Source organism: Paramisgurnus dabryanus, chromosome 6 (assembly GCF_030506205.2).
Source record: "Paramisgurnus dabryanus chromosome 6, PD_genome_1.1, whole genome shotgun sequence".
Taxonomy (NCBI): Eukaryota; Metazoa; Chordata; class Actinopteri; order Cypriniformes; family Cobitidae; genus Paramisgurnus; species Paramisgurnus dabryanus.
This window is the reverse complement of record NC_133342.1, coordinates 1,396,468-1,414,251: the sequence shown is the minus strand read 5'-3', so window position 1 is coordinate 1,414,251 and position 17,784 is coordinate 1,396,468. Positions and strand designations below refer to the sequence as shown.

The window sequence follows — 17,784 nt, the reverse complement described above, 5'->3', positions numbered from 1 at the left end:
CCCATGGCTGGGTCAAACAACCCAGTGTTTCTATAGTGGATGATGTATGTTTCACTTAACTTAATGAACACGAAGTTCCGCGCCTGCAGTTTACCAGGTTTGCGCAAGCAGACAGACAAGGGAAAAGAGAAAGGGTGAGTAACATTGTTAGAAACTCATGGATACAAGACTCGAGCCCCTCGCGTGGTACAAACCCACACCGGTTAAAAAAAGAGCCGGCAGCGCGAGCGGGGGATGTGATGAGTCACTCGCGAGGCGCTGTCGCCCCGCTTTGATCAGCCGCAGTTGGGGTCTCGCGCTGTAAAATATTTTTAAAAGACGAATAGCCGATGAGTCAAGGCGACGGTGCTCGAGCTTAGTGTGTTACGTTGCTAAAAATATCCTTAAATTCGATAAAAATGATAAAAGCATGCTGGAAGAAAACTTCAATACTTGGTTGGGTTTATTAGAGACTTATAGCCTACTCAGTCAGCAGCCTACTACTACAAAAATATATAGTTAATATTTTGTTTTTAGAATATGCATCGGTATGATTAACAATTTATGTACAATTACATAAATTTATTTACTTTTTTATTTAAAAAAAATAATAGATATTTAATCAAATTAACAGTGTTCCACTGTCCCGTCTTTCTTCCTTGCGCGCTCCTTTGCGGTGCTATAGGGACATTACAAAAGCAGCGCGGGGTGGAGAAGAGGCAAGGAGCTCGTGACGTCGAGAAGTCTCTCTCTCTCTCTCTCTCTCTCTCTCTCTCTCTCTCTCTCTCTCTCTCTCTCTCTCTCTCTCTCTCTCAGTGTAAATATCAGATCAACCAGATGAGCTGACGGACTGAATGCTTCTGTATAACAGAAGCTCTGCAGTATCAGGCCACTGACCGACATATATCTTTCTATTGCTTTATTTGTTTTCATATCAATCCTGCAATTCATCGCCCATAAATTCTGTTTTTTTTTCCCCCGAAAACCTGTTTTGTTTTTATCGACCAGGCAGACCCAAATCCGAGGAAGAGGAGCCCTGAAGCTCAACCTTGATCATGATGAAGCTTCTTGGATTCATTTCTTGAGGAAAAACGCGAGAATTGATTCATCTCGGCCCCACAGAAGATCCACATAGAGTAAGATGTTGCACTGCGCGAGGGGTCGGAATGGCGCTGTGGGAAGGACTCTTTAAAATTCTTCTTTGCCCACCCTGGTTGAGATAGAGAGCAGACGCACACCTGCTGCAAGACCAGAGAGAATAACACACGCTGGGAACATCAGTCTGTATCATATCTGGGAAAGATGCTCGCAGTGCGTTAAGATGCGCTGTTTTTCAGCACGCGAGCGGGTGCATGCCACGCTGTAGCGCAAATGGCACGGGCGAGCGCGAACAAATCGCTCTGACGTTCGCGGGGGAACAGACGTACGATGCTGTCAAAAGACGCGTTTTTCTCGTGGTGATGATGAACGGCTACAGCGCGCGAGGAACCGATGTGTCCTCCACACTCCGTGGAGTCCAAACCTTATCCTCCACGCTGACCACGCGGGGCTAGCCTTTACCGTTCTTCACACACACAACCGCACGTCTTCTCTCTTACTTTTTTGGAGAAAGCACACAGTTACGCAGATCAGCGTCAGTTGGGGAAACGATGGAGTTATCCGAGGTCCGCTGTTCCAGCGCGAGCGAGGAGCTTTACACAATCAATAAAACCCCAACCAACAACAACGGCAACCGACCGAAGCGTTTGCTGTGGCAGAATGCCGTGCGACACATCACCGAGCAGCGCTTCATTCACGAGCATATACACAAACCCGTCTCACCCGACGAATCTCACGCGCAGGGCTCGCGCAAACATTCAGCCGGCAGGACCTCGGTGAGCGACAGGCACAATAACGGCGGCACAAAAGTCTTCCCCGAGCGCTCGAGCAGCGACCTGGGTTTCCTGCAGATCGATTGCGCGCCCAGCAACTCCGATTTCTTTCTGAGTTGGGGCTACACATACCGCGGGGTCATCTTCCCCACGCTCCGCTACGCCTTCAAGTCCAGGGACCTCGAGCGCCTTTACCAGCGCTACTTCCTAGGCCAGCGGCGGAAGTCCGTGGTTGTTATGAACATTCTGGACGTGGTGACCAAGCTGACCCTGCTCGTGCTGCACCTGACCTTGGCGTCAACGCAGATGGATCCGATCAAAGGAATGCTGCTGGGATTCTTTACAGGTATCGAAGTGGTCATCTGCGCGCTCGTGGTGGTGCGCAAGGACACGAGCTCGCACGGTTACCTGCAGTACAGCGGCGCGGTTACCTGGGTGGCCATGGCCACGCAGATCCTCGCCACGGGACTGGGTTACGGACTGCTCGGAGATGGGATAGGGTACGTGCTCTTCACGCTGTTTGCCACCTACAGCATGCTGCCGCTGCCTCTCACCTGGGCTATCGTTGCGGGACTGCTAACCTCTGCGCTGCACGTCGCGCTCCAGCTGCTGGTGCCACCTCGAGCGCAGATCTCCACGAACCAGGTGAGACTGGAGTGTATACACGCGCCCTCATGATATTTGTCATCTGTCCGAGCTCAGTGAACACGAACATACATCTGTTAGAACTTAATCACGCATAATTCTTTGTTTTAACATTCAAATATAATTATCGTAATGACTTTTGGTGTGTAAAATTGAACTGAATGTTTACTCGACGCATTCCAAAGCCTGGCGCACGGCCTGTATGCTGGTGCGCAACTGTCGCTGTCCACCCCTGTGGTGCTGAAAGTGACATTTTTAAGGTCGTTGCTCGGCATCGTGTCTGATATCAATGTCTGCGCACATTTTTGCTATCCAAATTTCGTAGAGGTCAGCAGAGGTCAAAAAGAGCCTCAGTAGGCTGATGAATGCGGCAAGGCAGACATATTAGAGCACTGCACAAAGCTACTTATTTCAATAACGTCTGAGGAGAGCTTGATATTTATGTTTTTTGTTTTGAAAATTGTGAAGGAAAAGCAAAAAAAAAAACATTTGCAAAATCTCTCTAAACACGAAGTAACATAAGAATATAATGTTCTCTGTGAAAAAAGTAGGAGATTGCAAAAGAGTCTAGGGTCTGAGGTCAGTTCAGGCTAAAGGTCAGTTAATACACATGTGAGCCTATCACAGATTGTACATCTAAATTAAAGTAATATTGGAGCTACTATCATTTTTTTTACATTCACCTGCCCACACCATGTGCACACATAGGCAGGACACACACACACAAACATGCAAAATGCCTTGCGCACAAACAACAGTGAAGCGACAGGAAGACGGGTGAGGTAATTATAGCTTGCAAAAATTATTCACTGTGATCACAGCACAGAGAGACAGACAGACACACAAACAGAGAGAGAGAGAGGAGTTGTTTGGAATCCTTTCACACAGATTCTGGCCAAATCCAGATATCGGCATTCAGGCTAAAATAGCCCAACTCAACCAAGCATAGGATATACCTTATGGCTCTAGCCGAACTAAATATGTGTGTGTATGTGTCCAAGCAGTGGTCGAAGATGCTGCGAGGTAGACTGTAAAAATAGCAAGCGTGGGAGGGAGATATGGAGAAAGGCTCTCTGACTCACACGCTTGTCTGTCAGCAGCCTTCATCCCATATCTCTCTTATCCTCCCCTTCCTTCATACTACAGGACACGCTCGCACGCTGACCTGACCACACACCTGTTTTCGTTTTCAGTGCTGTGTGGAATATCGTCGGTGACTGGGTAAGATGGGCGTCAGTCAGCTGCCGTTTGTCTGTCTGGGTTTATGGAAACTCCTGCTGGTCTTTATTAATCATTAATAAGTCACACAAGCTAAGAACATTTAACAAACTCCACCGGACCACTGTACAGACATATAAAGTAGCAGCTCTCTTGGTAAAAGGATAGACAAAGCTCGAGGATGTAGGTTTGATGAAGAGGCCAAAAACCCCTCTCTGAGAGAAAGATTTCTTGTTTTGTGAGAGATTGTTAGCTTGGGTTCTACTGGCAATTGTTTAAATTAACCAAATAAATCAAAACTGTATATGTTTGTGCATTGTCAGAAAAGTGCCCAAGCTAAAGGGTCCTAATGTGTACCACTTAGGTAACGATATGTATAAAATTTGAGGTACTAATATGCACTCTTTGGTAACCAATATGTTCATCTGAGGTATGCTGTGTTCAGCTCCGCCATTGACGGACAGTACTTAATGTAGGAAAGTTTGTTAAACAAACGAGTGCAATTACCTGGGATTGCTTACTGCAGCTGCAAGTGAGATCAGATAATCACAGATTTTTAGTGGACTGACAGTTTAATTGCAGATTTTTTTTTAGGGAGGCTGAGATGAAACAGAAATAGGGACTAGCAGTTCCTACAGCAAAGCACATGCAACTCGCCCAATGCTGCTGCAAAAACATCCGTAAACATATGTCTTGAGCGCCCACAGGTGTGGACATCACACATGTACAGAGATCAATAACAGCGGGCTGCCCAGTCGATGAAATCTTTTCATGTCTGCGTAATTAATAATGTATTCGTCAATTCAGTACACTGAAACTTTAGATGTCCCGTGTAATGAAAACCCTTAAGAACAATCAGCTGGCAATATTGACATAATTGGAAAAGTTTGTGGACAGTGGTAAGGATTCCTGTGCATTTTCAGGTAGACTGACTCCAGGGCATCAGGTTCGATAAGGTTAAAAGGGCTTTCAGCTTCTGTTATTTTTATCATCACTCGGTGTTTGGATGGATTTACATTAAGTAAAAAGCTTAAATGGCAGTGCATTGGCCAAGGCCGTATTTCATTCTACATTAACAGAAATAGCCTGTTTAATATGGATATGTGAACCCAATAAGTCTGTACTAGCCTGGTTTCCATTATAGATTTGAGGAAAACGTTGGATATTTGATAAATGTTGATTAAAAATGATTGTGAAATGACAGCATTTCCCACAGGTCCTTGAAATCCTTGAAAGTTTGTGAATCTGGGGGGAAATTCAAGGCCATGGACGTTTTGAAAATATACATACATACTGTAGATACAAGTCATTGAAAGTGCTTGAATATAGTTTATGCAAAAAAATTCCATTCCCTGTGTAGTGTAGGATAATATCATAAAAATTCGACTTTTTAAGCACACATGCTAAACTGTTCGCTTTAAATGCTTATATTTTCTGTATGCGAATGTTGATTCATACCAAAATGCTTTTTTGCTTAGATGTGTTTGACACATAAAAACGTCTTGGGTTACGTATGTAACTGTTGTTCCCTGAGAAGGGAACGAGACGCTGCGTCTCCCTTGCCATACTTCCTGCGTCCCTGTAATGCCGTCTTTGGCAATATTTCAGAAAGCGTTATACTTCCTGGCTCCCGCGTCACCCTGTCTTTGTAGTTAAGCCTCACCATTGGTTGAATTTGATATACACATTCAGACGCACTTACCCCTGGAGGCGTCCCCAAAGTGTCACCGTAGTGACGCAGCGCGAGTTCCCTCGAAAGGGAACTGTAACAATGTATCTTAAAAGGTAACACGATGTAACCTTGCTCTCACTTGAAATGTGTCCCCACATTTAATCCTTGAATTATTTGAGGGTATTGGACCTGGAAAGTCCTTGAAAGGTCCTTGTATTTGAAGTTAACTAAGGTGTGGGAACCCTTTTAACCGATGTTATGCAATTAAACATATTATTTCCATCCCAACAAGTCTTTCGTAAAACTATGCAACGGGTTTTGGTAGAGGTGTATTTAAGTCACACCATCATTCTTTAAAGTCCCCATGAAATGAAAATGGACTATTCTTATTTTATATTTGAATATTTCAGTGTTCATTGTAAAGAATTTATCGTGTGTTTATTTTTTTTTTAAATGCATGTGCCCTCAAAAATTTTAATAAAAACCTGAAAATATATTTTCACCCTCTTCTGGCAATCATTCTTTGATGGAATCAGCTAGACGGCTTTGGCGGAGCATCCATTAACCCCGCCCCTTCAACTGTCTCAGTCTGCTGCAAGTTTCATTTTTTAAATAAAACGCATGTTTTTCTATATCCAATCAGTTTACAGTGGAAACTGTAAATTGGTCATGCCCGCTGTTGTGTAATATTCCTTTTCATTTGGAAATATGTCACAAGTAAAGTCGATCGCGACATCCTCTTTACAGGGACTTTAACTCTTTCACCACCAGCGTTTTTAAAAAAAGTTGCCAGCCAGCGGCAGCGTTTTTCATGATTTTCACCAAAGTTTAATGCCTTCCAGAAAATTTTCTTCTTTAAATATATAAACATACAATAAACCAAATGAAAGAACAGACTCTCTGCTTTCAAACAAAAAAAGTTTCATCCTACCTTCAGTGGTTCTTTTGTAATCAGCTTTTGAATATGGGTAGGTTTCTGCAAAAGCACCACATTTTGAGCAAAAAGCAGAGATAATTCCTTTTTTGTGACGCACTTTTCATAGAGATCCCATTCAGAGCAATCTTTAAAACAGACACGGACATGCAGCCGCTTGCATAGGGCAATACTTCCGGGTTTAAAAAGTTGCGGAAGGGCGCCACCTGGTGGATTGCGGAAAGACGGAAAATGTCGTCATTGGCGGGGAAGCATTTTCTCTTAATTGACGAGATATCTCGTCAATGGCGGGGACAGAGTTAAAGACTTCAAGTATGAGGGGACTTTCCTTGCCGTTAATGCTTGGATAACACACCTGTGTCTCCGCTGTTAAAAATTAGGGCTGTGACGATTAATCGTGCAGAGCAGTCCTTCCAGAAAAACATGATTATGCGATCGCATGATTTAAGGCATAATCAGCCAAAGTCCGCATATTTATACGGGGGACACATTTTTTCAAATACGCCGCACTTTCGCAGCATACATTTCAGATTTCCGTGCGCAAAATATGTGGGGCTTGCCTGATTTCATAATCCTCGCATTCTCGTAGCAAAAATCACATATATCTTAGCAGAAAGTTGAAAATGTTGCATTTACCTCACACAAACGCAGCAATGTCCCTTGTTGCCATTGGAACGTTATGAAGTGACGTAATTCTGTGACGTCAACATCATTGAAAAGCTGCAAAAGCTGCAAACAGTTTTTGCAATTTCTCCTACAGTTTTTCCAAGTTCCCGCAATTTCATCACATAAAGTTGCATAAATATCCCGCATATTTCATTGCATTTTTTAAGAAAACGTGCCGCAATATCAAGGATTTTTGCCCGTAACAATCACAAAAAAAGTTTGTGTTTCTCTGGATGGACTGGCAGATGCTCGTTTTCTCAATGGATACATTTTAACATTTCAGTTTGCATAATTTGAAGGGTAATGGAAATAATATAAAGAACATTTTGTAAAAATATAACATAAGTATATCTGTAGTATTGACTGAATGTCAAAGAAGTATCTAAAAGTGCTGATAATTAAAAGCTTGGGCTGTCAGATGAAAAGGTTGTTGGGTTTAAACTCAGCTACCGAGAGGTCAAAGCAAGCACTGACAGCACAGTTGTTCCCACAATGCAGTGCACGGAAAAGTTCAACACTCCGGCACGCTCCATGGAGACTGCGGGTGCTTCTGTTCTTCTGTACGTGACTTAAAAAAAAACGTAAATGTCAAATTTCAAAGTTTATCAAATGGCCATTATAAGGCTTGTGTTCTGAGTTTTTGGTGGACAACAGCATATCTATTGCAGATCTCAGAGGCAGCATTTTACAAGTGCAATCAACTCCAGTAATTAAATGGAGTGTTAATTATATCTCAGTCTGGATCTGATAGAGATAGAGATGCTCTGGCTGGAGTACAATGTTGATTTTAACAGTTCTGTTAGATCTGTTTGTTATAAAGCTGGCTTTTCTCCCTAGGTATTATTGGCTGTGGTCTGTGGGAGTCAAACACTTAAAGATCTCCGTGGCATGTTGACAGATATTTGCTGAGATAATTATGGTGTTTAAGACTATAGTTGAAGTGAGCTGTGTTTGTGTGTATAGTACATTTGTGGTCTGCATTAATTTAGTAGTAAAGAAACTGTTATTTTCTCTCCTGTATTTACCTGATGGACACACACTCGATCACACACACATTCACAGTATAAAAATACTATCACAGAAAATGTATAGTGACATCTAAACAATCAGACAATTCAGACAATTTTTTCTAAATGCATTATTTAAAATTTGTTGTAGACGGTTTCATCGGACGCACGTGCGCTAACGCGATACACGTCTGGATCCGAACTTTACTTCTGGTTTTAATTTTCTTAATGGTCTGACAAGTTTCTAAACTGATCTCTTGAACAAATGCCTCGTCGAAAATAACAAATGTTTTGGTTTCCTAGGTAATCTATGTGTTGTTTTTTTGCTTGTTATATAAATAAACTACGTTTAAAGAACATTGTTGTTATTTATTCTTAGCGGAGTTTACCGGAAGTTACATGCGGACCACGACAGCCGCTTGTTTATGTTGTTACTGCTGAAACCGTCTATAAAGTTTGTGAGCTGTGTAGTACTGAATTGTGGAGTTACACCGTTATTTTTTTTTTTACATTTCTCAGTTCAATTTTTTTTTGGGTGGGGTTAAAACAGTGTCTTGATGATGCACCGAGCATGGCACCACCCCTAACACGATCACGAGCATTCATTCAGGTTGTAGTGGTATTTGAAATACCTTCTCGCGAGTGGGCGTGGTTTCAGCGCAGACACGCCCCCACTGTTTGAGCGCAGAGAATCCTGCCTATTTTTCCAAGATTTTTATAACTTAAATTATTTACTTAGTGTTTTTGTCATTCACATTTGGTTGGGGGGTTAATAACACATTTTTCTGTGGTGTGACAAACTTAAAACATGTTTAATATCGGAGTTTACGTGGACTTTAAGACACATTTGTATATCCACAATGTATGAATGTCTTATCATTTATACAAAACGAACACATGTCTTTAAATTAGATAGCACAAGCTTATTTTAAGCAAAATATCTTACAAAAAGATTTGTTCTGTTTAAAATGACAAAACAATTAATGTCATTCAAAATTAAGACAAAAAATATATTTTAAACCCTTTCTGGTAGCAGAGCAAAAACAGTTCATGCACTCAAAAAAAAAAAAAAAAAAAATGCTGGGTTATTTTTAACCCATCCCGTTGGGTTGTAATTGAACCTATGCTGGATTTTTTTCAACCCATTGTTGGGTCAAATCTAAACATTTTCTGGGTTAATTTAACCCAACTGTTGGTGTAGTGTGTAAATTTTAGTGGCTTCTAGTGGTGAGGTTGAAAATTGCAACCAACAGCTCAGTCCACTGCTCACTCCTCGCTTTTGGTAGCCGCCACCGGAAAAACATGTCATCGTCGGAGACAACTTAGTAAACAAAGTTTGTCCATTAAGGGCTTCTGTAGAAACATGGCGGCACAAAATGGCGACTTCCACGTAGGGGGACCCTCGGTGTATGTAGATAAAAACATCTTATTTTAGGTAATAAAAACTTCTTTATACACCCCTGATAATATAGTTTTGTATATTTTTTTGCATTTCTGTCAAGAGATCCTTCTAAAAATTACACACTGCACCTTTAAATTAACCTATGCTTTTGGGATGTTTAAACCCAAAATGCTGCTTTAACCCATTGTTGGGTCAAATCTAAACATTTATTTACATCATTAATTTAACACAATCGTTGGGTTTGTCCCTTTTGGACCCTTTTGGACACTTGGTTAAAAATAATCCAGCATTATTTTTTTTTGGAGTATGCATTTATACTATGTTATCTTAGTAAACCGAATCTACTGAAATAACCTTGACAGATTTACTGTAGCTATTTTTGTGTAAAGCTAGAAAGATCAACCAACCATCTGTTTATTTGTCCTAAAGCTATGAGTGATATTCAGATATTACTCTGCTGGCTCCTTATGTGTTTGTATATAGAAATAAATTTAATGTGATATGATGTATTTTAAGGTCAGTGGCTAAAATGGGGAAGGTGTGAACTAATGAAATGAGCTTTCCTATTAAAATAATCACAGACCACTGTCTGTGTGTGCTATTGTTTAAAGGCATGTGTGTTCGATTATTGTAAACGTACAAATAAAAAAATGACAGAGATTTCATTTTAAATATCCCATGTTTTACGTATACTGGGAATATTCTTTAATGCTATTTATGTTTACAAGTGTGTGTGTGTGTGTACTATAGGGGCTATATTAATTAGGGTCCATTTCTATACTCTAAAATGGCAACCCTTAAGTGTCCCTGTGGGGACATAAAGATGAAGTAATTGAAACTGTAAGGGGGGCAGGAGGTGTTAATCAGTCATAAAATCTAAGATTCCCAGTAGGGATGTGTTCAACATGCATGTACGCACGCGCGCACATACACAATGCCTATGAGGCTTTTGTAGTAGTAGGTACAGAGACATGCCTAAACATGTGTGTGTAAGCAGCAGCGGTGATTGTTTTACAGTGGTAATGATTGCAGGTGTTTTCATCACGATCTCTGGAGAACGCACAACCTGTTTGGAAAAGTTTGTGTATATTTTTAGACTCGTCTGAGAGGCATCAAGGTATATTTTCCAGATGGAGCAAACTGACAGTGTTTGTGCCCGTGTCTATATATAAGCCCTCGCTTACAGTATGCTCTCCATAAGCATGAGGTAATCAAATATTTTGTTTAAAATAAATGGTTTTCTATTGTGAGTGTTAGGTCTGTTTTGTATTACTTGGAAGCGATTTATATTTATAGTTTTATTATACAACACAGATTATGCCAAATGTACACTTCTAAAGTGCTAAATAGGCACCATGCTGTATAGACGGTTTCATCTGACGCACGTGCGCTGACGCGATACACGTCTGGATCCGAACTTTACTTCCGGTTTCGTTTTTTTTTAATGGTCTGACTAGTTGCAAAACTGATCTCTGCTCGTCGAAAATAACAAATGTTTTGGTTTCCTAGGTAATCCAGGGCTCCAGACTAACTTTTTTCACTAGAAGCACAGTGGACCCCAACTTAAAATTTTAGGGGCGCAACCAGAAAATTTAGGGGCACATACCGTAAATCAACATGCTTACCAAAAATTCACATTTCTACTATTTTACACTGTATTACTAATAAATACTTTGATGATAGATGCAGAAAGTACAATGTGCTGTTTCAAATTCAGTGTCACATCACAAAAAAAAAGGTCAAATTTACTGGTCGCACATGTGTGACTGGATGTAAAATTCAGTGGCACACTCTTAAATTTTGGTGGCAAAATGCCACCATTTGGTGGCAGTCTGGAGCCCCGTAATCTATGTGTTGTTTTTTGTGCTTGTTTTATAAATAAACTACGTTTAAAGAACTTTGTTGTTATTTATTCTCAGCGGAGTTTACCGGAAGTTACGTGCGGACCGCGACAGCCGCTTTTTTATGTTGTTACTGCTGAAACGGTCTATACATAACCCCAAAAATGTTCTACAGCTCCTCCTAGCAAATGGACTAAATCTGCTGTGCTTGTTTATTTGTTTACTCTTGGCATGAAGATAGGGTGGCCATTCGTGACAGTTCCGCCGGACACGTCCTGAACATGTTTTCGGGTTTGCTCTCCGGAAGTCGCTTTGGTCAACCGCATACGTCATCAAGGTTTAATATTTCGGGTTTAATTTAAAAAAAGCAACCGTTACATTTCAAGATAAGAATGAAACTACTGATTGTTTGTTTTAAAATAAATAAATCTTAATTTTCTAATGTATTTTAACTGAAATGTGAGAACCTCGATGACGTATATGGGGTCGAGCAACGCGACTTGCGGAGACAGGTTCGGGACGTGTCCGGTGGAACTGGCACAAATGGCCACCCTACATGAAGAAAGGAAAGGAGCATTAGTGTCAATTGTGTAAGAAATTGTATTCACGCTCATGATGTAGCTTTAAATTAAACTTTTATTCTTTGTACAGTGCTTCTTGAATGTGTTAGCATTTAGCCTAGCCCCATTCATTCCTATGGCTCCAAACAAAAGTTTTATTTGTGCCACCATACTTACTCGTGTAACTACTCATGAAACAATCTTTAAATAGGGAAAACATGAAAGTGTTTGGTGGCTTCTAAATTCATCCCTGTTTGGATCCTAAGGAATGAATGGGGCTAGGCTAAATGCTAACTAATCAGATTCATTGGATTATGCTAAGCTATGCTAAAAGTTCTAGTGTCAGACCTGGAGATCAGGTCTAGTTGAAAAAATCATCTCTAGTTGTCACTAGGATGCTACTGAAAAACCCAGCTAAGACCAGCATAAGCTGGTAAGCTGGTTTGAGCTGGTCTCCCTGGTTTGAGCTGGTTTTGCTGGTGTAGCAAGCTGGTCTAGCTGTGTTTTGGTCATTTTGGCTGGACCCACCAGCATGACCAGCTTTGCCAGACTGGGAGGACCAGCTTAAACAGCTACTGCCACCTTAAACCAGCTAAAACCAGCTACCACCCTTACGAAAATTAACCATGGTTATATTGTGGTAAAAGTGTAGTAACCATGGTTTTTTGGTGTATTGATTACTATCAGCAAAACCATGGTTTTACTACACTAACTATGGTTTAACTATGGTTTTTGAAAACCATGATTGTCAAAACCATGGTTATTTTGTAGTTACTATGGTTTAACTAGTAGTAACTGTAGTAAAACCATGGTTAATTTTTGTAAGGGAGCTTATGCTGGTCTTAGCTGGATTTTTCAGTAGGGGTACCCTTACCAAAAGTACACCTTTGCACCTCTACAGTTCATATTATAGTACCTCAGAGGTACATATTAGTGCCAAATGTATACATACAGTATTTCACAGCTCTGGGCCATATTTCTGACAGTGCACATTACTGTGGTTCAGCTCTTGAGTACAGCAACTCAAAAATGTATAAAAATGAAATAAGAACCATATCACATTGTATTTTATTATACCAGCAATTAAATTCTCCGACATTAAAAGTCGTTACAAAATGGCTGCACTTAAAATATTAGTGTGCCTATTAACCACAAAATATTGTAGTCTGGCTGTAGTAACGCTTGACATTTATTCATTGCTCACTAATGTGCATTTATGTTTGTGAGTGAGAGAGAAATGGTGCGGTGACATTTAGCTTCTGTCTCTAATGGAAAATGACTGCATTCGGTTTAAAATAAGCATTTAGTATTTTTATTCAGAATGAGTATGATGTGTTTGCACAGTACTTGAGCTGCAGACATAAGATTTTATATACAGTCATACACTGACAGTATAATAAATGGAAGCTGATAAATAGATGTAAGTAATTCATAATTATGGGTTAGTTAGACATGTAGTGTAGTATACTAATAGCTGATGGTCTCCAAACTGTGTGAGCAATATGTATAATCTGTTTTCTCTCTCTTTCTCTCTCTCTCTCTCTCTCCAGCTGTTAGCTCAGGTGCTGCTGTTCTTATGTATAAACACTGCAGGGATGTTTATCAGCTACCTGTCAGACCGCGCCCAGCGACAGGCCTTTCTGGAGACACGCAGGTGCATCGAGGCACGTCTCCGCCTAGAGACTGAGAACCAGCGACAGGTCAGTGTGTGTGCATATTTTGAAACCGTCTCAGGCAGCAAATGAGTTAAGCTGCTGTGCTGTAATTTTATTTCTCACACACTTACACATTGAAATATGTGTGTGTGCAGAATATTTATGCATTGCATTAGATCCATTTGTTACAAGGTTTCCATGATGTGTTAGTTTATGTGTGTACCATGTTTAGCAAATGTAAGAAGAAGCGTCACAGGACACAAGCTCACGCACGTTAAAAATTTTGCTATATCACACCTCGTTCCCAGCAATGAGCCGCTGTGGGTGCGATTAATTAATTTAAAGGAAGAACAGTGTATCGTGGGGATAGATGGTTAATGTACAAAGGTTTCAAGTCTCCTTAGGGAATCTTATTTTGTCTCCTTCCCTCCTCCCCGTGTCTTTTTGAGAGCTCTCGGATTGTTTGCTGAAGTGGGTTTATTTACCAGTCAAGTGGAACCCATGCTGGTACCACTGTGTGTGAATGTTTTATTGTGTGTCTGTGCATGTATTTCCTCTTCTTTTGTATGTCCATCTATTTAAGTTTTCCCGCATTCAGCTTAGCCAGTGGAAAGTCCAACCTTTAGGTTTGTTCAATTCATATTTGCAATACAAGCTCCTCATGCAGGAAATGATAGAAAGGAAAAGCTGAAATGTGTCATTTTTTTCTACATGAGGAAAAGTACTTTGTTCTATCACATCTTATTATGCAAAGACAAGTATTATTAGGCTATTATTAGGTTAATTTTCCAGAGAAGTGTGAACACTCTTACTATGTGGCGCTTTTAAAATAATGGTCTGCAATCTGTTAGAAACCATTTTATTTAATAACCCATTTTTATCATTTATCATTTTGTGATGTTAGTGTGACTGGATTTTTTTGAATTTTGAATGCAGGTCTTTTAAGATGGCAGATATTTTATTAGTGTGCGTATGTGTAATTGAAATGCAGAATAAGAAATTCATGGTTTGCATAAATATTTATGTCTGTAGGCTTGATGTTTCATTCACCAATGAACCATTAAGAAAACTTACACTGGATAAAATAGACTTGAACTGTAGAAAGAGGCAGTACAATTTGTTATTAAACCCAGATTTTTTTTTTTACAAATGCAAGTATTAACTCTTTCCCCGCCAGCATTTTAAAAAAAAAATTTGCCAGCCAGCGCCAGCATTTTTCATGATTTTCACAAAAGTTTAATGCCTTCCAGAAAATGTTTTTCTTTAAATATATAAACAAACAATATATCACATGAAAGAACAGACACTCTGCTTTCAAACAAAAACAAAAAACGTTTCATCCTACCTTCATTAGTTCTCTTATAATCACCTCTCAAACATGGGTAGGTTTCTTCAAAAACATACAATTTTGAGCAGAAAGCTGAGATAATTAAATTTTTGCGAAGGACTTTTGATAGAGATCAGATGCAGAGCGATCTTTAAAACATACACGGAGTTCTTTCTCTGTCACGAGAGGCGCTACTTCCGGGTTGTAATAGCGGTATTGCGGAAAGACGGAAAATCTCGTCATTGGCGGGGAACCGTTTTCTCTTAATTGACGAGATATCTCGTCAATGGCGGTGAAAGAGTTAAGTACGTATTAAAGGAGTAGTCCACTCTATAGATGGGGCCCATTGACTTACCATAGTATTTTTTTCCTACTATAAAAAGTTAATGGACCCCATCTTTAAAGTGGACTACTCCTTTAAGTATTTTTATTTTTGCTTTTTAATTTCTCATTTTCTCTATATACCAAAAGTTGTTTTTTCGTAATCTCGACTTCATTTTCTCATGATCCCAAGATAACAAAAGTTGTTTTCTTGTGATCTCGACATAACAAAGTTGTGTTCATGATGTGATTAAAGCTTACGTGTACTCAATAGAACGTGTTGTTTTGTTTGTAGACAGCAAAATTATATTTTGCTTAATGAGCATGCAAGAACAAATGAGATTTTACTGGAATCAGGGATTCGCTCAAGCTGAAATAAATTTGTAAGTAATTGACAATTTGATAGTGTTGAATTTAGGGACCGTCTCTAAAATTACTCCATAATATACAGGTTTCTACTTTGAACGGCATTTAAATTAAATGACTTAAAGTGAAAAAAGCAATTACAAAACCAGCTGTGTTTATGTGGTTGGCAGCTATAATTATATTTATTCTAGAGCTTTTTAAAAGATTAATCACATACAAAATAAAAATTTGTTTTTGCGTAATAAATGTGTGTGCACTTTGTGAAATTATTTTGTATATATAAATACACACACTTGCATGTATTTAAGAAACATTTACATGTATATATGTATTTATTTAGATGTTTATATATATAAAATATATACATAAATACAATTTATACATGTATGTGTGTATTTACTGTATATATATATAATAAAACAAATATATCATGTAAACACAAACTTTTATTTTGGATGCGATTAATTACGATTAATCTTTTGACAGCCCTAATTTATTCAAATAAACTGTTAAATACTATTGAAGATAGAAACTTATGTAAATTATTAATCAGAGATGGTCCCTAAATTCACAAACATCAACAACTTTATTTATTCAAGTCTATTGCCAATTAGCCACACATGTGGCAATGGCGAAGACCCAAACTCATGAAGTCCATTTGAAAATACACTAAATATTATCGACAGGAAATTACATTATGACATTTGGATTATCATGTCAGGATAGCGAGAAAATAACTTTTGTTATTTCGAAATCATGAGAAAATTAAGTCGTGATCACGAGAAAACAACTTTTTGTTACCTTGAGAACACCAGAACATTTTTAAGTCGTGATCAACAGAAAACAAGCAAGCAAAAATAATAGTAGTGCATGGCCTCTCTCTGCTTCTGTAATTAAGCATTATGTCACAAAGAATATGAAAAGCTCAGATGCAAAACCTCTACAGAACGCATTTGTGGCAGTGAGATGCACCTTTTTTATTGTTTTCTATGGGCAGTGAACATTTTGCACGCTGTTGCTATTTTTGCCACCTGCCACACGCCGCAAGAAGCGCAATAAGTGGCTGTAATTGAAAAAAGTCAATTCTGAGCTGAAAAGCGCCCAACCTTCATTCTCGAGGACAGTTAACAGCAAACCAAAGTTTCAAGAGCTCTCACTCTTTACTTGACTGACAGGATAGCTGGTTCGATGGTTGCAACATAAGAAAAAGCAGCGCATTGCTTTTTGTCTATAAGGTCAATCAAATAAAGGCAATGCAGTCCGCGCTTTTTTAAAATTAAAAACCTGTTCTGTGTTATCGGCCGCTTAGGGGTTGTGCACACCAAAACTTTAAAACGCAGCTGAAAACGCCTGGTCAACGCTGAATGCCAGCTGTTTTTCAGCTGAGTGCCAGCTTTCTTCAGCTAAGAGCTTTGGTAGCTCTGATACGTCAGCTGTGAGACAGTTGGTTGCTGTGATACTTGTCCCGCCCCTCCTCCACTGTGATTAGACGGCTGCTTGAGAACTGACATTAACGAGCGGTGCTTTTCATCCAAAGTTGAATATTTTTCAAATCTCAGCGCCGAGCGCGGAAAAAACAGCGGGCGCGGAAAAAACGTTGGGCGCTGGTTTTCAACGCGGAAGAAAACCGCTAGCTGCTGGCTTATTTGAAAAACGGCGGGCTTCCATTGGAAACAATTGAAAACATGCGCGGCCGCGGGTGCAAAAGCTTTGGTGTGCACGCCCCCTTAGTTTTTTTATTTATTTATTTTTTAAGATACAAAAAGGCATTTATAACTATGAGAATTACAAAACAAGACTGAGATTTACACACAAAGACTAAATTAACATTCATCTTCAGTACATAACAAGTAAAAAAATAAAATAAATACATAAATAAAAAGAAAAGAAAAAAATCCATCGAAAATAAACAGCTTAGTAGGGTGCACGCCCCCTTAGTGTGTCTAACTTTTTTATTGGCTTTTTTATCAGACTCATAATGGAATCTGCCAACAAACTGGAATTTCTGATTGGCCTAAGGCCTGGATTAAAGGGATTTGAAGCAAAAGTATTTGAGGCCCATATAATAAGTGCCGAGAGCAAATTAATTTTCTAAATTTTATATAACTACACTGTAAAAAAATTTGCTGTAATTATCCAGCCGATTGCCAGTTACTTACTGTAGATTTAAAACTTTTTTTTCAGATTTTGTTTCCCAGAATGCTTTGCATGAGTGTGTTATTTTAGTTTTATTCTGTAAAGATAAAGACTTGTTAATGTTTAATGTTGCCAATAAATAACATACATTTAAATCTACAGTAAGTTACTGGCAACCAGCTGC

General features: G+C 39.4%; 1 protein-coding gene across 2 annotated transcripts in view; it reads left to right on the top strand.

The window, feature by feature from the left end:
* Positions 1-602: 602 nt before the first annotated feature.
* adcy8 (adenylate cyclase 8 (brain)) overlaps positions 603-17,784 on the top strand; it is a 68,019-nt gene continuing 50,837 nt past the window's right edge. The window contains exons 1-2 of one of the 2 annotated variants that reach the window (XM_065266326.1): positions 603-2,495; positions 13,346-13,495. In XM_065266326.1, the coding sequence (XP_065122398.1) occupies positions 1,629-2,495; positions 13,346-13,495 (1,017 nt within the window). In that variant the 5' untranslated portion in view covers positions 603-1,628. The remainder of the gene's footprint in view (positions 2,496-13,345; positions 13,496-17,784) is intronic. The other variant, XM_065266334.1, reaches the window with a different exon arrangement.